The sequence below is a fragment of the Lepidochelys kempii genome, chromosome 11, assembly GCF_965140285.1.
Source record: "Lepidochelys kempii isolate rLepKem1 chromosome 11, rLepKem1.hap1, whole genome shotgun sequence".
Lineage (NCBI taxonomy): Eukaryota > Metazoa > Chordata > Testudines > Cheloniidae > Lepidochelys > Lepidochelys kempii.
This window is the reverse complement of record NC_136390.1, coordinates 28,547,943-28,572,566: the sequence shown is the minus strand read 5'-3', so window position 1 is coordinate 28,572,566 and position 24,624 is coordinate 28,547,943. Positions and strand designations below refer to the sequence as shown.

Here is a 24,624-nt window from a genome sequence, read left to right as displayed (position 1 = left end):
CAGCCAGCTATTTATTTATTTATTCATTCAACCTCAGCCTCTCCTCAGGACTATTATTCCCATTTTACAGATGGAGAAACTGAAAGGTTAAGTGACTTTCCCAAGGCCACACAATTAGTCACTGCCAGGATTAGAACTCAGGAGCTTCTGACTCTTGCTTTTGTGCCCAGGTTACTAAACCACACTCCTCTAATTCAACAGCTCTGCTCCATTCTAAGTGAAGGGTTTACTGGAGACAATTGTACCGCCAGCTACAACTTAGAAATATGCTATCTGTATGCAAGTCCAATAAACATGTTTTCCAAGTGTTAACCCCAACAGATTCAAAATATCTCTGCATAGCATCTAAAAATGATTCATTTCTATTCAGATGAGAAAAAGTGTCTCTATCAGATCCCTGCTGACTAGAACACCTGCCATCTTCCTTTTAAATAGATAATATTAATTTAAATTCTCTAATCTCTGACATATTCTTGGCTTTGTGCCATGCCTGAGAAGACACAGTACTTAATTAAATAGTAAAGCAAAAGTTATGCCAATATATTATTTTCCTCTTTTCTTATGACCTTCTGAACCTTAGATCTTGAGCTTTTCTATTCCAATGAGTTCTCCATTAAATACAATTCATGCAATGGCTTTATTTCAGGCTTTGTCTTCATTTTAAATATCTTTATCACAATCTTTAGTCCACCCAAGAAAATAATTTTTCTTAACTCTGTTAGCTGATGATTGTAAAGAGTTTGGTTATACTCTGAGAAGCTGTTGCCTAAAAATAATATCCTGTGGTCCTGTACAGTAGAAATTCACTAACCTGCACTAAGGGTTTGATCCAAAGCCTTGTGAAGTCAATGAAAAGATAGCCATTATTAACTTGAGTGGGTTCTGGATTGGACTCTCAAGGATGAGGTCTGCCAGGGACTGTTGAGGTTTATGGAGCAGCAAAGTACCAGCCCACCAGTCAACTGTAAGTGCTCTACTCATATTTCAAGGCATTACTGGCTATCAGGGAAAAGGCAGGAGGTTCAGTGGTGTTAACCTGGGGTGGGGTTAACACACTGGCCCAACAGCAAAATCTCATTGGTCTGTGTTTCAGTGAGTGGCACCCCCAAAACTCCATACACAGAGAGGATTTGATCTTTGTTGACATTCTACTGTATATGTTTTCTACCGAGACTGAAAACTCAGCCTGTGATCTGAAAATCAGGGTGGGTTCTTTTCTGGCTTTCACAGCATCACCAGTAATAAAGATTCTGCAACAAGAATTTCACTGGCAATATGACTGCTGCTGAACAAGACGGAATGGAATCAATCTCACTTGTCTGCAGCTATGCTAACTCTACAGAGATAACAAGAGAAAAAAGCTGGTTTGTCAATAAAGTAAGTAGATGTGAATCACAGACTGACAAAGAGACCAGAAAACTAGATGGGAGCTTGCAATGAATTATAGCGATAAAAACAATAGATGCTACACTAGTTTTCTATGCAGATGCATCACAACATGGAGTACTGATGGCACATCAGTTTCTGTAAAATTTGATATCTTATTAAAGAAATACTAAGGCGTGTATTTACCTTTCAGATAAGAGCCTACATTGAGGCAGTTGCACATACCCCTAGAGACTTGGTTTACTCAGTCAGAAATTCTCTGTGCAGCCTAAGAGAGCACATGTTGGAGAGGGAGCTCCAGCAACTACTTACAGCGTGCAGTGCGTGTTCCTCTTGTGGTGACTCGATTCAACTAGCTGATGCAAAAGGGAGAATGATGATCGTTGCTTGAATCCCACCCCCTTAGAACGTTTTAGAACTAGTAGATGCACTGATTGTGTCAGTTCCCTGTGCAGGGATGGACACGTGCCATTTCCTTCTTGCACTCGTGCATAGCGCTATGCCACAGTGTCTAGTGCTTATGACTACAAACACAAAACAATTGCCTGAACTCTGGGATTCTGCACTGTCTGACTGACACTAAGACAGTGCTTTTCACAGGACATTCACATTCTTCAGCTACCACAAATGACAGGTTAAAAAACATTGTACCCTTTCGCTCTCTCTATATTTACACACACACAAACACACACACCCCTCGCCCCATCCCATTTTTGGCTATTAATAGTTGCTGTCAAGACAAATATGTTTCCAAAATAAAAATGTATACGGCAAGGGGTTTAAAACTATTTGAACTTATTTTTTTACCACACGTACTTAGAATTTAAAATTTAGATTCAGCTCTCCAAAACTTAAGAGGAGAAATGTTAGCCAGTTTGTAACTTCATGCCATATAGTTATCATCAGTTCCTCTCATTGCAATCCCAGAGATTTATAATGAGATAAAACAAAGCTAATAGATGACAATGGGATCTATCCTACCTTCAGTATGCATGTAACTCATATTAACATCAACAGCACCTGTTAACCTGCAATGAGGGAAGCAAAATCTAACGATTCTAGTCAATCCTTATTTATCAGCTATGTAGCCAGTAAATTATCTTATCCTGAACTTTCAGTAGAACGGTAGGTTTTTTATACTAATGCTTAAAGACTGTGGAGTGGGGGTGCTACATACAATTTATTAATTATTATTATTATATATTTATTTTATAGTGCCAAAAATGGTGCTATGCACTTCACAGAAGACAAAGTGGGACATTCCTTGCCCCAAAGATGATACCATCTACATTTCAGACATGACATATTGAGTGCCCAAGAAAAATTGCAGGGAAGCAATGAAATGAGGAAGAACACAAATTACCCCAGCACAGCCATGTGGATAAACTGCTTGTGTGTTTTAACTTCTTGGGGGATGTAAAGTTGTCTGTTTGAATAAGTAATTAAATAAAGACACAACACAGTGAATATTATTGTCTCGGTTCTTGTGGCCATCTTGGATACAACTCATAGAACAGGTAAAGAAAAATTGTTGAATGTATTGTGCAAACTCTTGAGATTACACACGTGATCGTAGGAATCCAAGCCTGTCATTAATTAGACGCCACCCACACACAAGCCTCCCATTGACTTTATTGGGATACCTGCACATGAAACAATGGCACAAACATGCCCTAAGGGAGAAAGGGCCTGACTGTTTTTGCCTCCTCTGTGTGTGTGTGCACGCGTGTGCATAATAGAATGTCTCTTTTGCCTGGTGACAGCCAGCGATGAAAACCCCCTGGCCCACCTGTGACAGAGGATATCAGTGCCTCCAAAGGAGCCCCCCTCACTCCTGGGTACAGCCAGTGTTCAGTAAACATTCACGCAGCACTGACTGCCTTGCCAACACTAGTGTCTCTCTAAAATTCCTTTCCTCAACAATGTTATCAAGGAAATATTGGCCAGCCTACTTCAACAGCAACTATTCAATATACCAGCAGATCATGACACCATCCTATCTCAAGGGGCTGTTGACCCAGCTCAGGACCTTGCCTGGGTGGATGGAATTAGCTGCACTCATTCTTCTCAAATAGATCTCAGATCGCATGATGGGCAGCTGCTCCTTGTCCCCCATAGAGTCTTACAGGCCTAAAACCTGTCACTTCTATTTTTTTGTATACTATATGTCAAACCATTGGAGTGGACACTCCAAATGCTATGGACCACAGTCCTATCAATGTGCTGATGTCACCCAGCTCTACAACATCTCATCAGGTGTGGACAATGCTGGTTCCCCATTATCACAGTGTCTGAAGGAACACCTTGAAAAGTACTTGGTTCAATCCAGTTAAGACAGGCCAGTAGGAAGAGGGAGAGGGAACTAGAGTCTGGTCCTTTGGTGAACATTATATACATCAACAAAGGCAACAGAAACACAGACAGGCAAAAGCTGGAAAATAATGGCAGTGATTTTTTAAATGAACAACGGGTGAATCTGCTCTCAGTGAAGAACTGCTGGACAACTTTTAACTGGGGAGTTGAATGTTGACTGAACAAAACATTACAGCGAATTGATTTCATTTACCTGGGAGTGATCACCAGTATGACACATACCAGCTGGACAAAGTTGCTCTGAAACTGACTCAATCTAGTGTTTTTCAAACTCCTATGTTGGTACAATATCCTGGCATGGTTGCTGCAGGGAATCCTAGTATGGCAGATGAACCATTCAGCACTAACTGACATGGCCCTAAGAGAATCTGAACTTAAGTCACCAACAATTCCTATAATCATAAAACCATTCTCAGAGTTTCCTTAACTATGGTCCTGGGTGCTCTCATAATACTTGGAGACAGTTATTTATACTTATTATTTATGCCTCATAGTTAAAAATTTAAGACCTATATTGGTAGCAAAAGGAAATGTCAGAGTTCTATATTTTCCCTATCAGTAGGGTCCTAAGTAGAACTTGATGCTTCTCTTATTCACCTGAATCTGGAAAAGAGACTTAATCTAAAACCAGGAAGTCATGTCACTTCCAATATCCTTTTGCTTCCTAAAATATTCAGTACATCTTCTGCCTTCGGAACCTACATTCTCCTTTGTTTACTTGTTGCCAAGCTCACTGGAAACGAGGCCCCAGCTCACTCCAATCAAGACCCCATCTTGCTCCAAAAAATTGAGGAACCTCAGAGAATCTCTCTGTGAACCTTCACCGTGTTGGTAACAAATCCTTAGAACAGGAGCCTTTTGGTTAAATACTTCCCTGATATTGAGTTTCATTACAAAAACAACACTGACTCACCAAAATAGTTAATCTTGGTGGCAGTCCTGTGATTTTCAACCAACCATTGCCTTCCTTGTAGACCTCCTACTTATCCTTTCTCTGTTACTCCACATATCACCAACAGCTTCAAATACAGAAGTCACCCTGGCTTGGAAGTGAGTCTTCTCTGAGACTGCCATGTCATGCAAGAGCAAGCCATCAGGGGCATGAAAATGCTTTGTAACATGTTCCCCACCATCCCCACAACATTTGTGTCCCCTTCACAGTATTCTCAGCCCAGAAATCTGAAAAGGCCTATAAGCCCTGACCCTTCCACAGGATTGCAAAACTCTAATATTTCCTAAGCCTTAGGGCAGCCTACCAAATGCAAAAAACTTTATCACCTTCCCTGCTATCTAACTCAGACCATTCCTGATACCCAGCTTCCTTCTGTTTAGCCTCCACAATAAGGAATCTCCAAGGCTAGAGGATTTGCAGCTAGAAACTGGAGCTTTTTATTTCTCTTGTGTCAATCCTTTCCCACCATTCTCCCTTAGATGGCTCTCCTGCTGTTCTGGTCCAGAAACAGGAACATCCTCCAATCTTTTCTCTAGGCTTGTAATCATCAATTAGAATCAGATCTCCCAAGGATGGTGTCACCTCACTCAGATGGCCACTTGCACATTCCTGGAATACTGGACATTCAGGTACCCTCCAGGAATGGCATAGGCATACCCCTGCCAGTGTGGCCACGCCCCTTCCAGCATGACCTTGTATTCTAGGTCATGATGGCCGGGGCACATGATTTTGAAAAGCATGCCACTCCGCTTTCCCATCGCACGAACAGTGTATGTGAGGTCATACTGGCAGGGGCAGAGAGGTGTGCTATCCATTACAGCATCCAATACCAGACAAAACCATGTCTGGTTTTGTCTCAGAACTGGCTGGGAGACAAATATTACAAAAGCAGGACTGCGCGGTTTAAAACCAGATGAGTGGCCTAATGACACCTCATTTCTCCAAAACAATTAGCTGTAGCAAATGATGCAGCAGCAGGAAACCTTCTTACCCTACCACCTCTTCAGGAATCATGAGCATCTCGTCAGCAATTCTCCCATGGCCTGTGAGCCCAGGAACTCTGATACCTCTTAGTAACTCTTAATTTTACTCCTTGTTCAGTGAACTAGCAGCAGGGAAGACTCTTTTAGCGTGGCAGGAGAAGGGCCTACTTGGCTCAGAAGATTTATAATAATACAGAAACAGAGAAATTGCTATACTGGATCAGAACCAAGGTCCCTCTATCCAATATCCTGTCTCTGGCAGTGACCAGTACCAGATGCCTCAAACGAAGATATAAGAAACCCAGCGTAGGCAGATGTGAGATAATCTGCCTCTTCAAATAAGAATGAAACTAGTGGTTCTCCAATGTTGTTCATAAATCAGACACGCTGTAAGAAGAAGTTCATTTTATGGAGTCACTTCTCTCCATCCAGTTCCCCACTGTGTGTTTCTTAAAATGTTCCATAGGCACATGACCAGGAAATGCGCCATAAACTACTTATAAACCACACAATCTGAGAACACTGCTCTAATCTAGGGCCTTCCTCCTTCAGGGCATTACTTCAAATCTGGCACAGGACTCTATGGAATGAAAGTTGTTAATTTCTTAGGCAGTTATATTAAGTCACTTACTTTTTTCTTTTTAACTAAAAAGATGAAAAAACGGCATAGAGTAATGAAGGATGTCAATAAAAAACAGCAGTTCATGTTCTGTGTCAATTAAAATTGAAAACATATTACATACAAAGCCTATTCATGGGAGAATGTGTTTTAACCTGGTGCCATAATTATGCAGACAGATACAAATATTTCATGCACCATATGCTGTACTACACTCTCATTACAAACGTTCGCCTCATGGCTGCTCTAATTTACACTGACTGGTAATCACTCCCAAGGTGATGTCAGGGCAGCTAGGGAGCTGTGGCAAACAGCATTTCAGTCACATGCCTCTAAGACTCCAATGTAAGCCCCATATGAGGGATGCACCCAGGAAGGGGTTGCATAAAGCTAGCTATTCTGACTCTATTCCACTTTCTGATTTTCCCAATTAAGAGAATCAGCAGCAGCTCATTAGGACAGCTCAGTGACTTCTCTGTGCCATCACTATCAGTTCAATGGAAAGGGGACCTATCTTGGCTGAGAATCTGACCCAGTGTATTTTAAATAGAGTGATGAAAATGTGCCACTAATTACTGGGATTTTCCCTCATGTTTCCTGTGCTGTATGTCACCACCTGTCTGTCTCAGCTCTGTTAACTTTTTAGCTATAGACTTCAAAACTTATGTCATAAATATAAAGGGAAGGGTAAACCCCTTTGAAATCCCTCCTGGCCAGGGGAAAGCTCCTCTCACCTGTAAAGGGTTAAGAAGCTAAAGGTAACCTCGCTGGCACCTGACCAAAATGACCAATGAGGAGACAAGATACTTTCAAAAGCTGGGAGGAGGGAGAGAAACAAAGGGTCTGTGTGTCTGTCTATATGCTGGTCTTTACCGGGGATAGACCAGGAATGGAGTCTTAGAACTTTTAGTAAGTAATCTAGCTAGGTATGTGTTAGATTATGATTTCTTTAAATGGCTGAGAAAAGAATTGTGCTGAATAGAATAACTATTTCTGTCTATGTATCTTTTTGTAACTTAAGGTTTTGCCTAGAGGGGTTCTCTATGTTTTTGAATCTAATTACCCTGTAAGATATCTACCATCCTGATTTTACAGGGGGGATTTCTTTATTTCTATTTACTTCTATTTTTTATTAAAAGTCTTCTTGTAAAAAACTGAATGCTTTTTCATTGTTCTCAGATCCAAGGGTTTGGGTCTGTGGTCACCTATGCAAATTGGTGAGGCTTTTTATCCAACATTTCCCAGGAAAGGGGGGGTGCAAGTGTTGGGAGGATTGTTCATTGTTCTTAAGATCCAAGGGTCTGGGTCTGTAGTCACCTAGGCAAATTGGTGAGGCTTTTTACCAAACCTTGTCCAGGAAGTGGGGTGCAAGGTTTTGGGAAGTATTTGGGGGGAAGGACGCGTCCAAACAGCTCTTCCCCAGTAACCAGTATTAGTTTGGTGGTGGTAGCGGCCAGTCCAAGGACGACGGGTGGAATATTTTGTACCTTGGGGAAGTTTTGACCTAAGCTGGTAAAGAGAAGCTTCGGAGGTTTTTCATGCAGGTCCCCACATCTGTACCCTAGAGTTCAGAGTGGGGGAGGAACCTTGACAACTTATGTGAAGTGGCAGCAGCTGTGTACTGTAAATGTATGACCAGCTCTAAGCCATTTGATATGGCTGCTTCCTTCTTCCTCAATCTTGTACAGGTGCAAAATGACTGCATAATACCACGGATGAATCTCACAATTCATTACTTAAACTTTAACAGTACATGCTCTAAGCAATAATCCTTGAGAACAGTAGTTACTTACAGTAGATTAAGCAATTTACTGCAGTGTTTCAGTAAGCAGTAATTTTAAGTAGCACAATTCTTTAAATGTTTTGTATAGAATATTCAAGGAACACCAGGAGATGGCCCTGTATTGCAATTTACTTCAAGATAATCTGACTTTTTAACACTCTACCCCACTGGAGGATGTATGGGAGATGTCCCACAGGGCTTTTTACTATCCTGTCCATGATCCATCAACATGATTAGAGATTCTCCTGAATTCTCACTCTGGGTGCCTACACCCTAACTTTTTCTCTGTGGTTACATCTTTACAGTACATCTTATTCTTTCACCCCAAGCTAAACGGAATCTGGATTTGTGTTATTAGCAATGACTGTGTAAATTACAAGGCGATTTAGGTGTTAGCTCCGAAATCTATGTCCTGCCATTTTTCGCTTCTTTGTTCTTTAAATATTTTGTTTTCTGTTCCTTTGTTGTTGCAGAGCCAACATGTTAACGATCATATGCTATTCTCAGAGCTGTGCTGACAAAACAGTGAAGCTAGTGCACAAACACTTCTTGGCATATGGTGCTGTTTAAGTTGAAGTCGTTCAATTGGAAATGAAGAAATAGTTAAGCTCCAGAAGCATTCATGCTTTGCTGAGGGTGATACGCATGATCGTGGTTTTGTGAACTGAACCCCCCTCATTTCACATAGACCAAGAGACAGTAATAATTTGGGGCGTCACTAATCTAGGTCAAATTCAAACCAGAGGCCTAAGGGTGAAGAAAGGTCACCCTCCTTAAATCTATGCCACATTAATGTTAATGTCATCCAGCACACACGGAAATATGCAAATAGAACAGAGTAAGATCAGATGGGAAAGAAATATTATTTAATAGATGGGAAAGAAGTATTATTGGATAGCTTCTAAGGGATGCTAGAAACAATGGAGCATAAAGCCAAAGAAAGGAAAAGCCATAGAAAAAGTTGTCCTTGACAGTGCCCCCCTTAAAGATAGGGACAAGGAAGAAACCTGTCTTGTGCCCTTAATGACTACAATGCTAAAAACCCTTATGGCTCCCCTTTACCTGATCACAGATCAACTCCCATTTCTTCTCATTGTCATACTGCCGAAGTAACCTGGCTTTGTCAGGTGGCAAGTTCATTGCATTCTGTGGAGAAAGAGAAAACAAATGTAAGAGACTGCAACAGGCTTAGCACTGAGAGAGGTCAGACATGAGCAAAACAAGACAACGTGATTGTGGTGATTTAATGGTATTATTTGAATTCCTTATGGCACAGTTAATCACATTCCACAGAGGCCCTTTTAACCTCAGCCATGGAGCTTTGTCTGAAGAGGCAGGAGGAGACAGTGCACTGCTTTTTAAAGGCATTATGTCTTTCAAAGGCATAATACTTCCTGGTGTTGGAAGAAGCATGGCACAGATGGGGTCTTGTTCTCCCAGCCCAGCTATCCTGAAGTGTATGTTACTAGTGCAAAAAGCACTAGCCTTCCCAGCACACATGCTCCTTGCACCATCTCCTTGACAGAACAAAGAGTAACGGTCTCAAGTTGCAGTGGGGGAGATTTAGGTTGGATATTAGGAAAAACTTTTTCACTACGAGGGTGGTGAAACACTGGAATGCGTTACCTAGGGAGGTGGTGGAATCTCCTTCCCTAGAAGTTTTTAAGGTCAGGCTTGACAAAGCCCTGGCTGGGATGATTTAGTCGGGGATCGGTCCTGCTTTGAGCAGGGGGTTGGACTAGATGACCTCCTGAGGTCCCTTCCAACCCTGATATTCTATGATTCTATCTCCCCAATCCCGCACACTGACAAAGGGGAAGGCGCAATTTATCCCCACACTGGAAGATTTCAAAAGGCTTGTTTTATAAAAAAGATCTTGAAATGCCATTGAAATGATATTTTATTTGAACAGCAGGACAATATTTGGGTTTTAAAATGTCTCTGCGTGCAACCTTAACTAGATAATTTATATCCTGCAGATATGAGCACTGTCCATAGTGATATAGCACCATTCACATAAAGAAAATATAATGAACTAGAAACCATGGCTGACAACCTGCAATAAAGATTAAGAGTGTATGGAAAAGGTGCAGGGTAGACCAAGCCTATCATCATCACTTCCTTTGATGGTAAAAAAAATGTCCTTTGATATCTATTTGTTAGGTATTGGTTGAGGTTGATTCACAGAGGTACAATTACTAAGTACATTTACTCAGTATTCTGCATCAGCACAGGGACTGCAACGGATGCCAGCATCAAACGGCTTTAAATCATCCAGGAGTGAAGCAGTAAGACAATATGCTGGCAAACAGATAACAAAACATTCAGCCCCTGAGCTGTACAATTTCACAATTTATGACTTGATCAAACCTCCCATTATACTGAAACAAACCTATCCTTAGGATTCCTCAAAACACCCTCCAGAGTCTGCATTCTGCCCTTAGTTATGCCTGTGAAGCCCCACTGACGTCACTGTCGCTGGAGAACCATAACTGAGGGCAGAGTTCAGAAGGCAGGATTGTGTAAGTTGCTGTACCTCAAGGAAAAGTAGCTGCCAAAGCCAGCTGAGACTGCCAGGTGCAATTTCCTGAATGCTATATGGCAAGCTATATGCTGAAAACTTAAATGAGCCCTAGCAACGGCAGGCTAAGGACTAATGGCAGAGTGTGTCTTTAATAGCCACATATGAATACAAGCTGGAGTGCAACTTCAGTGATCTCTTAAATTGGAGTTGAAATGCACCTTGAGCATAATCTAACAATTGTACTTACATCTAAATGGGCTCAATGATCCATAGCTAAACTGCTTAAGAAAAGCAGGCATGTAGCTTTCATATCTATGTACCAAGCCTAACCCAAGGAATTCAGACTGCGATCCTCTTGGAACAAGCATTGCGTAGTCTGTATGATTGGACAGCGCCCAGCGCACACAGCTGGCAGTCAATTAACAACAACTGTAAGGGTTACACGCAAAATATTAATACCTCATGCTAATATAATTAGAGAGGACAGCTAGACAAGAGAGCTTAACTTGCAATGGTCTGTGGATCAATATATCTGACAAAGATTTCTTAGGTCCTTCCTCCCTGTCTCATCATTACATTCCTGTCAAAGGAAAGCTGCTTTCATAACTTATATATATCAAGTGCTGATTCCTTCTTGCCTACCACCTCACAGTAACATAACATTACCTTCTGCATCATGATAAGGACTTTTTCTCTTACGTTTTCATAGCAGATTGTATGACTTGCCCTTTTTACAGTAATTACAGTATCTGATTCACTGTACTGAAATAGTGTAACTTTGCTAGCATTATTGTTCTGTACCTACCTCTTCCAGTCTACCAAACAGCACGATCTACAGTTACCCTGCTTATTAAGTCTCCAGTTTAGCAATCTGTGACACCTGAGGTGTAAGGTTCCCACCTCTTGTCTTCCCCAGTACTTGTAAGACCTTATCAAACTCCTCTGCACCCCTGGATTCTGAGAGTCAGCCAGCACCTTTGCTAAAAGCAGTGAAAGCACATGCAGAAAGAGTGACTAATTCCCTTAACTTTTCCATTCAAGTTAAATGTGATTGGAAGTTTCTCTGATTACTGGAAATGCTCTGGCTACCTGACAGACACCCCTGGTTCTGTTTTACCCTTCATGTGATCTAGATAGAACCACTGATAAGAGTAAAAGAAACGTCTGCTTGGTTCATCCAATCAGAGATACTATATTTTGTAGATGTACTTACTATCAGTCTCACAAATGACTTACCTAGTCCCATACTGGGTGAGAAAGTCTCCCTTGAGAGCCCATTACACTGTTCTGCTATAGCAAACCCTTTTCTTCCCTTAACCTGTGGCCATTGCTCCTTGTCTTATTAGTACTTGTCTTCATTATTTATTGTCTTCATATTGTTACTTTGATGATCTTATCTCCCCATGATTCTACTCTTCTCTCATATATCTTATCCTCCAATTCACATATCATTTTATTGCCCTTCTTGATATTTTCTCTAAGTTATTTTAAAATATCCTTTCTACATCAAAATTACATTTCAAGAGTACGAATGGCTGCAAAGTTAGGCAAAGAATCACTATTACGTGCAATCATACCTCGTCAGGCTGTGATGTGATTAGATCTAATCAGCTCTTCAGGCCAGACTGAAACATGGATAGGAAACCTGCCTGGAAAACCTAAGCACTACAAGAAGTTGAGCTGGCAATTCAGCAGACAACAATTTTGCCTGTGAGTGGGAACTCAATCATGGCCATGCCATAGCATGGGGAGAGGAGTTGAGATGCTGTCTTTTGCAGAGTTGCCATTAAAGATCCCGTCTCCTTTTTGGTATTTGTAGGAATGTCAACCCTGGTATCTTGGCCAAATTCCTACGTGGTACTGACATTCTGCCCACTTCCAATCCCCTTGTAATTTCTGTTGGACATGGTATTCTTCACTCTGTCTCCTAAACTGCTGTGTGTTATTACTGTGTGTTTTCAAACACTTACTACATTTCACTCTAGAGATTACTGCACCACACCAGAAGGTAAAGTGATTCCGAGTCCTTCTCTGCAGTCAGGACCAAATCTTCCTCACCTTTTTCAGATGAGAGTGAGGTGAGGCTGACTAGCAAACTGCGTAAGCAGCCGTATATGATTTGTACATCTCATTTAGGAAAAAGGTTTTAAGCAGCTTTGAGATCTGTTTACGTGAAAGTCACTGTCGGCTGGTGGGCAGAACCACGAGTAAGGGAAGCTGAATAACATGCTCACCAGCGGTAGTTTCAATTCCTTTGCATGGACTTTCTCTTACTGATTCATAAACAAAGGATTCCAAACAAAAACAAGCTGCTCACAACAGTGGGTCCCAACTGCCAGAGACAGTTCCAGCTTCTTAGCCAGCTGGAAAAGGAAAGACAACTCTCCCCTTAATTAGCCCGCACCACAGCTCTAGCTACCTTTCTATCCCTTCTGATCACCGTTGTGGTAGGCAGGGAAAGGCATGCTTTGGAGCTAGTGCGACACCTTTCTACTTTGACACAGACATTATTTAAAGGCAAGTTCTTTACCATTATCTCTTCTGCTTTATATGTGAATCACCATGAAAATAGCAAGGGCTTTCTTCACAAACGCATCAAATTGCACTGCTTTAATGGAGACTGTTACCAACGCTCATTCCAGATAATCTCAGACTCACTGCTTTTCAGATAGCCCTCTCCCAGGCTTCTATCTTACTCCCTCCCCCTGTGTTTGGGGACTCCATTTGTTATGACAGGTCTACACTACAGACCTATACAGGTATAACTACGTTGCTCAGGGGAGTGAAAAATTCACTCCCGTGAGTGACATCATTATCCCGACTTAACCTCCTGTGTAGACAGCGCTATGTCAACAGGAGAGCTTCTCCCATCAACATACCTACTGCCTCTCCGGGAGGTGAATTAACTACACCGACGGGAAAAGCTCTCCTGTCGGCATACAAGTGTCTTTACTAAAGACCTACAACAGTGCAGCTGCACCAATAAAGCGCTGTACGTGAAGACAGGCCTTTAAATCAAATCTTACTACAGAGAACTAAACTAATTTTTCCTGCTCCCTCTGAAGTTCAGTTCTGCTCTCCTGCTCTTTCTTTGAGTTCCTTGAGCAAATTTTGACCTTGATTGATTTATCCCTCTCTCTAGATTGTTAATGAATGTATTAAATAATAGTCATCCAAATGCTGCCCTCTGCAGCACCCCAGCTGATACTGTTCTGCACTTGGAAGTCTTTCCATAAATAACTGATCCCTATTTCCTGTTAGACAACCAATTTCTAATACATGTTATGGCATTTTTATCTAATTGGCAGCAATTCAATTCCTTTACAAGTGTATTGGGTGGCACTATATCAAATCTCTTCCTGAAATCCAAATGCACTATATCCATTGCGTATCTTTTATGTACTAAATCAGTAATTACAGCAAAGAAGGGTAATAAATTGGATTGGCATGACCCTATAACTTGCAGTAATTGTGACTGTATTAATAATTAACATGAATGAAGAGTCTGTATTTCGGACCCTTTTTCTGTTCCTTATGGTTAAGCGGAATGACTCACATAAGGCTGCTGGTCATTTCCTCTTTTTCTAACCACTATGAATTTCACAAACATCAGCATCACTTTTCAGCTCAGTCAGAGGACTGGGTGCTTCATTATGGTTTGGGTTATTTCTCTTTCCATTTTTATCCCTAAATTAAAATCTATGATCTCATCATTATTGCATCAGTAACTATCCTATTCATGGTAAAATCTAAACTAAACCTGACTCTTAGCACCCCTGTGTTTGCCTTCTCTGTTACAGTCACCTCATCTCATACAATCATTTCACAGAATCGCGATACAGTCCCTGGGTCTGATTTTCCATCGTCCTACACTGTGTGTAATCATTAACACCAGCCCAAAGTGGATATGCAATGCTACTAAATCAGACTGGTGGTGTTTTACACCTACTTTACACTCGTTTTGCACAGCTGTAAGTTACTACACAGGCAGCAGTGCAATAGAGAATCAGTTCCTGATAGTATCTAACAGCAGCTGTATTTACTTTCACCTTTCTATCAACATGATGATATCTTGCCTTTACAAAGCGTCATAAAATAAAAAGCTTTGTGGAGATCACCTGCTGCTATGCAGAGGAGAGCATAGGCCTGCTTTATAATCAAAGTACTTGGATTGCCTTTGGAATGACATAACATCAACTCATCCGACTGTATTTGATCATTCCGCTTTACCATGCACTTTCTTATTCATCAAGGGAGACTAGAGGTACTCGTCCACTGTCTGAAACTGTAAAACTGAATACCATTAATTGAGTGTCTGCTCCTGTGAAGGACCAGTGTGTTCTTTCTCCATTCGTTTTCTCCAAAAGGTTCATGGCAGTATAAAGTTCATCCTTTCTCTAAGGTCACATTTTCAAGTCATCTATATTCAAAAGTGTTTTTAGAATCAATAAAAAGGCAAACCACAATATTTTTTTTCTCCACATCTGAAAAAGCAATGTGAAATTTGTATACCCTGTATCTTGAGATGGTGGATGAGATTTCTGATTCCCCAAATACACCTACAAACAGAACCCTGGAACATTACACTTTCAAATAGCTGCAACTGGATCCCATACTGCATAGAGCTGCCTTCAAGGTCTGGCTTGCCAATCATATTTTGGCTCCCAAAACACATAACTTCTCTTTTTCCCCATAAATTCCAAAATTATTCATGTCTACTGCTAAGTGCCAAATAATGTAGGTAAGGTTTCTATTTCGTTTACTCTAGATTCACAGTATAAAAACCAGAACTTAATTAAATCAGCAGATGGAAAAGTGGGGGCGAATGCTAGGAAATCTACTAAGTATGGAAATGCTGAAGAGTTAAAAATAAAACCAATAGCACATCATAGAAATATGCATTATTTAGCCTATGAAACTAACCGCAATTATATCCAAATTGTCACTGCAACGTGAGTCCAGATGATTTGGTAACAGCACTGCATAGTAAGCATTGTCAAGATTTAGTCTCATTCCAGTCAAATATATTTCATACAATACAGCTTTCACTTGACTATTCCACAATGGTTTCATGTTTCAACATGACCGTGGTAAACCGAGCAATATTCAAAAGGAACAAAAGGATCCAGTGCCTGACTAGTTTTGTTTCAGCTTTGTATCCATGTGGCTCTGTTCCAGCTTTTACACCAGAACCCAGGGCACTGTATCCTGAACAGCAGTCTCCAGAGGCATTTTGCCTGCCCAAGTCACACTATTCCTACCAGCCATGATCAGAGGCAATGTAACCCCTTGAAAGGAGGTTACATGTGCTCCGTTTGCACTTGATCTCCTCTGCGGGCTGGTATCCATGGTCCCACCCCAACTTGCCACTTTTGTGGTGCTAGACTGTTGTTCCTAGGGCTGGAACTACACCACCTCTGTCCCTGAAAGCTTGCAGTGCCAGGGCCAAGATTGAGCTCAGATGTTCAGATACTACAATGATGAGTTCAATAATAAATACTGAGACAGACCGACTGACTGTCCCTTGAGCATCCGTGTAAGACAGAGGGAGCATTTCTTGTTCTCTCTTTGCTTCTGATCCTCCTGCACAGGCGCAAAGCTATCCACAATCTATCCCTGAACCGAGAACACAATAACAAAAAACAAACTTCCTGAATACCTTTTATTGTTCCACAATCTTGTGGCTGCATTCAAAGGGATTACTTTATTGTGTTGCATAAAAGACCAGATGGCAGCCTGGGCTGGTAAAGCCCTGTGGTCCTTGTTTTCAGAATCATGGTTCAAGGCCAGGCTGAGGTGTTCATTCTTTGTTCTTTACCAAGGCATTGTTAGCAGCTGTGGCAAGTGACAAAGGCTAATTTTGTGATGTGCACAAGGATATAAAAGTGACCTTCCTTCAGTCATGTTGTGATCTACATTAGTGTCCAGTTCCTTTCCTGAACTACAAAAAAGCTGCTGCAAAACAGGACTTGCTTTTTCTCACTCCTTCAAGACCAAAACAGTATGTTAAAATTAATACAACATGAGCCACTGAGAGGCAACAGGAAATAACTATAGTTAAGAACAAAAAACAAGCTATTTTCCAGCAGCAGAGTACACCTAAATTTTCTGTCCACAGATTTCTAGGAAACAGGCTCTAGGGTGTGTATCCTTCAACTGTGTGCACTGGACTCTGCTGTGCTTTGTCTTCACGTCCATTCCCTGCACTCCTAAACTGGCTAAGCCTGGATGGCAGGCCAGGGGGACATGACCCCAGCTGGCTGAACTTAGTACACCCACGCAATGTGTTCTGGATGTCAACACTTTCTGTTTTCTACAAAGCAGTGCTATCCTTCTCCGGGAAGGCTATAAGCATCTGGAAGAGAGCCAAAATACTAGAGTAGCCATCTAATCTCAGCATTTTAAAGTCCACCCACTCAGAAAGAGTAAAGCTCACGAAAACTAATGTAAACAGAGCTTCATTGCTAAGGACTAAACTCCTCTGTAACATGAGGTAACACAAGGGGATTCATTTAGTTCTCCAGTTTAAAACAAAATAAAGTTTATCTGTAGATTGACTGAACTGATTCAGCTTTTTGCATCCTTTTGTCCTCCAAGAGTTTTCATAGAAATTCAGTTACAAGTGTAAATCACCCACAGTTCCATGCTGGAAGATGGTCACTACCCAAATCCCTTTTAGAAGAGGGGGGTATTTATGCCTACCCCTGCCATTTTAGTTCAGAGTTGGATCCCTAAAGAACCTATTTTCCATTTCCACTTACGGGACTGAAATCTCTCAAGAACAGCTCCCAAGATTTCAGAACAACTCCATCTGAATTCTAGTGCTGATTCAGCCTTGAACCTGAACTTTCTGCGTCCCAAAGGCAGCCTCCTCAGCCCATCTGCATTCAGAGCTAACATGAAGGTCCCTGCCAAGGTATTTTTGAAACATTCCGAACATCTGATTTTACAAACTGTTGTTTAGAAAAATTCTCTGGAAACCTGAAATTGAAATCTCTTTCCTCTCTGTTATTTCCTCTTCTTCTCACATGCATGCTAAGTGTCATATCATTCCATTAATGGGAAGTTCTACAGAAAAAAAATTAAGGCACAATGTGCCTCTGATTTAGTCTGGGAGGATAATTCTCATTGCTAGATACCTGCCATTCTTTAGCAAAAGCATGTGTAAATGAACAGCATGGAATTATACAGATACAAAACAATGGGTCAGTTTTGGGCCTTGACAGTGTCTCTTTAAACTTGGTAAAAATAAATCCCTATTCAAGTTATAATATATGCAAACTACATCATCACCTAGATCCTCATTGACTGGCTAATCAGACATTTAAATTTTCACTCTCATTTTCCATTAAAAACAATATAGCCAGCGTGACATCAATAGTAAATAGTAATAAATTCACCAGTTAAAAGGGATCGAGTTGATATAAGGAGCTAAGGAGTTCCATTGTGTATCATATAACATCATAATATATTGTGCTATCAGTTTCTCAGATTGCAGTTTAAAAATATCTTTCTCTTTTTGAGGAAAAAAATTGGATTTTCAATTATTCTCTGCAAACTTTTCATCCAGAGACTTTGGATGTTAAGTTTCCAAGCCATAGGTGGGCTAAATTCTGCCCTATCTTCAACCTATGCAATTTTAGATAGGGCAGATTTAACACTTGTGTAACTGGGAATACAAGGAAGGGTCACATCATTATACCAACTATTTTTAGGGAGACTTTCTCATTGATTTGTATGGGGAATTCTGCTTTAAAAAGTTATGGGATAATATGGCCCAATGTTTTAGTACACATTCGTCTCATTAGCTGCCTCTTCATCTAGGAAATCTGTTGGCAGCAGTACATCAGAGGAACACAACATTAACACATTTGGGGTTTACATCATGAGCAAAATCCACATCTCAGATCCACACAGATTTCAATTCTGATAATTTTGTTCTTTCTACATGTATGACATTCCCAAAGGGAGAGCAGACTGTTGGAGTGGGGCTCTTCCAGGGGAATCTAAGAGCAGATCTCACTATTTTTGCCTAGCATATCTCACTATTTAGATTATATTAAGTCTATTTGATTAGCAAAATAGATCGTCAAACATATGTATGACTATACTATATATATAGTATACACTATATACTGTATATATATATAGCTGACAGTCTAATCAGTTCCAGTGTCCATAAATAATGGCCTCATAATGAGAAGTCTTTTACTTTTTGATGGATTTGGTGGTTTGCTTGCTTGTCCTATGGACAAAGAAAATCGTTGTTTTAAAAGTGTATTCGACTGCAGCCTCTTATACATAAAAATGCACAAACGTATTAGTGGGATATATAAGCACAGGTTCAGTATTATGCAGAGAAAATGTGCAAAAAGGCTAATTTTCTGAATCTCACTTCCTTCCTAAACAAATTGGTGTTGCTATAGACCTGCCAGCTTTCACACCTAAGATATCAGACTGCCTCCCTGCATGGAGGAGAATTTCACAGAAAGGTTCCTTCTTGCTATCAGCACTTAAGAAATCACTTTTATGTTTCAATGAAAGAAAAAGGGGCCAGGACTGGTAAAGCTCTAAACTCTCCTGAATGCTGGGACTGTAAAAATGTCTATATTCAGAAAATCACTGACTTCCTGACATTGAGGTGAAGTATCACAGTGGGTTAAAGCACCAAGGAGACAGGGTAACAAATTAAAAGCAGTTGGATGGATTCATTCTAGTTTATATCAGAGAACTTCCACACAGTTCAGTAGCATTTTTTAGTCTTGCTTAAGGGAGGCCCCGGGACTGGAGCAACATATGTGAAGTTCAAAACTGAGCTGTATCAGCAGCAGAGCTGTACAAAGGAAGCTTGCAAAAACATGCCTGCACTCAGGTTATCTCATTTATTAGTCCCTGATTTTCATAAAAATGAAAAGTCTCAACAAAAATTTAAAACCAAATAAACACAGTAATGAAAAAATATGTAACTAAAAATATAAGTATCTCTTCTAAAGTGCAATAAACTGCTGCTCTCATTAGTCATTAAGTTTTATCATTTTGAAAGAAATCTTCTTTAATAAATCATATAATCCCATTTCTTTTCCAGGAATTATATTAATATATAACCAGCAAACATGATAGAGAGGTATTAAGCAATTACTCCTCCTGAAAGGTCCTAATGCATTGCTAAGCCATCTTTAGTAGTTACCCCTAAAATATTAGAGATGGTATTGCAAGTCCTTCAGGGAGTGTGTTCGAGTGAAAGGATTTGCACACACACACTCACACACTGTACCTACAACTGACAAAATCAAGATTAAATGTCAGGGCTCACAGACACTATCAGAACTGCACGTCATTAAGGAGTGCATGAGCAGCAAGAAGGTTTTCCCACCTAAAATTGTGATTGAGAGCAACCACTGCTAATTCCTCACCATGACAGGACAGAATAATCTACGTTCCAAGGGCCTAATTCTCATCCCACTTCACACCACTGTGACTCCATTGACTTCAATGGAATTATTCCTCATCTGCACCAGTGTTAGCGAAAGAAGAATCAGGTGCTTGGGATTTTCGCTATCATTTTAACAGTCAATTTTGAAAAAGAACTGTTTGCTTGGACCTTGTAAACTAGATTCAGATTTTCAATGTCAAAGCTTTGCCCCTTATTCCGAAAATTGCATATCTGCAAGGACTCCCTATCACTACCTGGTATTTCTTAATATGAAGTTATTTCGCCATATCGTCAGTGTAACTTCTCAATGCCTTACAGTTGGTATTGAGAATGGTATTGTCTGCTGAATTTTATCTCCATATCTTTGGTTTTTATCCTCAGTGTCTGCAATGATGTTCTAAACTAGACTCTTTTCATCTTCATCTGCATTGCAGTCATTGTAGCCTGAGTCATTTTAAGCTTTTATTAATATCTGGTGAGTTCTTACAAAGTAAATCCAGCATTACTTCATAAGTCAAATCTGTACTTCCCAACTATGTGAAACTGAACAAAGCAAGCCTCCTTCCTGGCTAGTGAAAACCTGAAAGCAACATACAGGCTCTTTAGTGGATCCAGGTTTATTTTTTGGCATTAAATCAGTCTTCTCAGAAACTAGAATCAGAAGAAACTAATCAAAGGCACCAAATTGCAAAAATAACAAACGCAGTATGTGTGAGCAGTTGCGTGTGTACAGTATGTGTATATTGACTTCAACATTGTTCATTTTCAAGTATATGGATTTTTATTTGTAAATGTTCCTTTCAACTTTCCTTTTATCAGTGAATTTAGTGTGTATGAAAAGAGGCAGATTTACAACACTAGAGACTGAAATCCTCTCTTCACAGAACAGTTGAGGCCTGACCATCTGCAGTTCATGCTTCCATTCACTGCTCCAATCCTACTCCAGAAGGACCTCCTTTAAGGTTTGAGCAACCAGTTCAGCCTCCTATCTATTCAGTCTTTGACTTCTTTAATGAGATTGCCTTGATGGTGTCAGTTGAGGCAGTGGCTTTGTGATGCGACACCAGTCCTCTAGGAACTAAAGTCAGACCTCCTAGCTCACATGATGTACGCTACTTGTAGCTGGTATCAACTTTCATTTACTCCTGATCTGGTCTGCACTTGAACTGGTGACCTAGTGGGAAAGACTCTCCTATTCCTTTACCAGCTCCCTGAACCAGTCAATCCCCTATTAAATGTTTTATCTACAACTGTGACATCTGCCACTCCCACACCAATTATATAACTTCTCTTTAAGGGAACTGCAATGTAGATTCCCAAGAGACTTTTCTCCCTCCTGTCATACACCTGCATAGCTCCCACTGATGTTTAATATAAACTGTAAGGGAACAACTGACCCCCAATATTTTACAAAATTTAACACTTGGAGAACACTCTTCGTTCTAAATGACCACAAAGCACTGTGCAAAATAAATAAATATATCAACCATTTCACCCATTGCCAAAATGCAGCCAGTATGGCAGCTATTCAAGGTCCAATCCTGCTTTCACTGAAATTAATGGCAAACATCAATTTGACTTCAGTGGGTATGATACTGGGCCCTAAATTGCAGACCAACATTTCAGTCAGGTGTTTTTCAATGTGAGGCTATCTAATATGGAAGTTTGATAAACCTATTGTTTTTTGTTGTTGGTTTGTTGTGTGATTTTTAACTCCCATGAATCTAAGATTCCAATATTTATAAAGAGCCTGGGGACAGAAAAGCATCCTGATCATATTGTTTCCAGCACATCAGTCAGATGCCAGAAATGTGCAAACAATGGGGGTCACTCCAAGACCAGTGAGCATACTTTGCATGTGTGACGTGAACTGATATAACTGAACCGTGGAAAATGAAAAGTCAGTAAGCTGGAATATTGTGGACTGAGAAAGAAGCCAAAGTTCCCTTCTCCACAGTATGAACTCTAAGATCTTTGTCGCGATGCGCATTCACAGCTGACATGGAGAGGCAGCTCAGGTCACTCTTGCCATAACTACTGCATTGTCAATATTCCCTCTCTGATCCCCCCCAACAGTAGCATGTCTCTCTCTTTTTCTCTCTCTCTCTCTGACAGAAAGGTACCTGCTTACGTGTGATATAATTTTGAAACAACGTAATATCGGTTTTACCCTCCTCCCTGAGGCTGATAGCCCTAGAGACTGCAGTGAAAGTACATCACAACCCCACCACATGCGCCTCAGCCCTGCTCTGGGGGAACCACATATGGAGAGGAGAGGAGAATCTTTTCTGAGATTTCTATCAAACACGTCAGTGCCAAATATAGTTGGGTTTTTTCACGTGTGGAACTCTCTCTCTCTCTCTCTCTCTCTCTCAGTTGAGAAGTACCTTGAGAATCCCAAACTCACTTCATACAAGTCACCAGATGGCAATAGCATTTGGTCACCTCTGAACTGCACTGAGTTGAGCCGGTGACCTAGATGTGAAAGCCTCTTTATTCCATTCCCATTACTGTCCCCTACTGTGATAATTTCTAAGTAAAACAGCTCTTATTTACCCGGGTAGGGGGACAAGGAAAAAGCCTGTACAATTAGCATCAACATCTGCCTACTAAAGTAACCCCAGATATTCTTGCAAGCAATTAAGTTTAACTTAACCTTCTGTACTGCTAGACTTTGCAATCCCTGACCCAGTGTTTTTATTTAGAAAACCTAGAGGCAACTGTAGGAATTCTAAAAGTTTGTTAACTTTATGCAGCGTTCGTAATAGCCTGAAATTAATGTACATATTGCCCTAATCCTTTTTTTTAAAACTGGTCTTTGATCTAAAACTGATGCTATCAGTGTATGAGTTCTCTCCCCTCTTAACCATGCTCTGATTTTCTGTAAGGAACGGATTAAAAACAGCGTAATCAACCCCTCTTTTACATTCCATGACTTGTTGACAACTGAGTCTTTAGTTTTTCAGAACATACTTTATACACTAGGTCAAAGCCTGAGGCTGAAATCTGAAATATACTAATACAAAGGTCAAAGGGCTTTTAGCTTGAGTTTAGCAGAACACCCGCGATACAAAGGAAAGAGTGATGATATGAAGTAAAGAGTGACAAGTTGCTACTGTATGAAAAACTGCTGCACTCTGGTCCACCACCAGCTCCTCATTCCAATTGCATGTGGACAAGCTCGTTAGTACAGCTTGCGGTTTCCACATAAATTACATGACTGCTTCATTGTCCAGCAAGCTAGAAGACAGCTTTGTATTTCTCCTTTATTTAATTTTCTCATGATGCTTCAAAATAATTTACACAACTGTCTCTGAAAAGAAGTGACAATGAGGATGGAGCTAGAGAGCTGGGTTTTCACAAACACAACAGGACCAAGTGATTGAGAGCCTGAAATTAACAACTGTTTTCATTGCTGAGAAACAAATATTATCACAGACGTTCCTTGGAGACTCCAAAAGGAATCAGTAGCATCACAGTTGTCGTGTGTGCCTCCTATCCCTCCATGTTTGTTTTTTCAGAGAGGTAAAAGTACAAGCACCTGTGATTCAGAAAACACGTTAGGTTTAAAATACCTGACTTATGAGGAAAGGCTGAAAAAACTGGGTGTACTTAGTTCTGAGAAAAGACGACTATGGGGGGACCTGATAAACAGTCTTCAATATGTTAAGGGCTGTTATAAAGAGGATGGAGATCAATTGTTCTCCATGTCCACTGAACAGCAAGAAGCAACAGGGCTTAATCGGCAGTAAGGGACATTTAGGTTAGGTATTAGGAAAAGCTTTCTAACTATAAGGATAGTTAAGCTCGAGAATACACTTCCAAGGGAGGTTGTGGAATCCCCATCAATGGGGGTTTTTAAGAACAGCTTGGAAACATAGTTGCCAGGGATGGTCTAAGTTTATTTGGTCCTGCCCCAGCGCATGGGGCTGGACATGATGACTTCTCGAGTTCCCTTTCAGCCCTACACTTCTATGGTTCTAAGTGTACACTATGATGCCAGCAAGAATGACTGCAACTCTGTGAATAAATGTAATATTTTTTCTGCGGCTTTCAAAACCAGCTTTCAAAAATTTTTCTGCAGCTTTGAATTTTAAATCCCTGCATTGAAGGGAGCAGAGTTAAAGGTGTACTGAGTTGGGCTACTGCCTGAAGTGCCTCAGTAGCAGGGCACTGGAATTGGGGTTGGAAATAAATATTAAAAATATAAATATAAAAATACTTAACTTCAAAGCTCTTTACAAACGTTAATCCCCACAACACCCACAGGTAGAGTAAGTATTATTTTCAGCATTTTACAGGTGAAGACACTGAGGCAGAGATTAAGAAACATGGCCAAAACCACAGGAGTGAGTGGGAGAAGTAGGATTACAGAATCCAGGTGTTTCTAGTTCCTGTCCTGTGTTCAGATCACCTAGACCACCACTCACTCGTGAGAGGAATTTCCCAATGGAAGAATAATATTTGAAAGTGAGTTCTTTTGAAAATCTACCAAAAAAAAAAAGAAAGAAAAGGAGTACTTGTGGCACCTTAGAGACTAACAAATTTATTTGAGCATAAGCTTTCGTGAG

General features: G+C 40.5%; 1 protein-coding gene across 12 annotated transcripts in view; it reads right to left on the bottom strand.

The window, feature by feature from the left end:
• The window catches only part of FMNL2 (formin like 2), a 259,317-nt gene that overhangs the window by 113,515 nt on the left and 121,178 nt on the right, over positions 1 to 24,624 (bottom strand). For all 12 annotated transcript variants that reach the window (XM_073305475.2, XM_073305481.2, XM_073305484.2 and 9 more), the window contains exon 2: positions 9,159 to 9,242. In XM_073305475.2, coding sequence (XP_073161576.1) covers positions 9,159 to 9,242 — 84 coding nt within the window. The remainder of the gene's footprint in view (positions 1 to 9,158; positions 9,243 to 24,624) is intronic.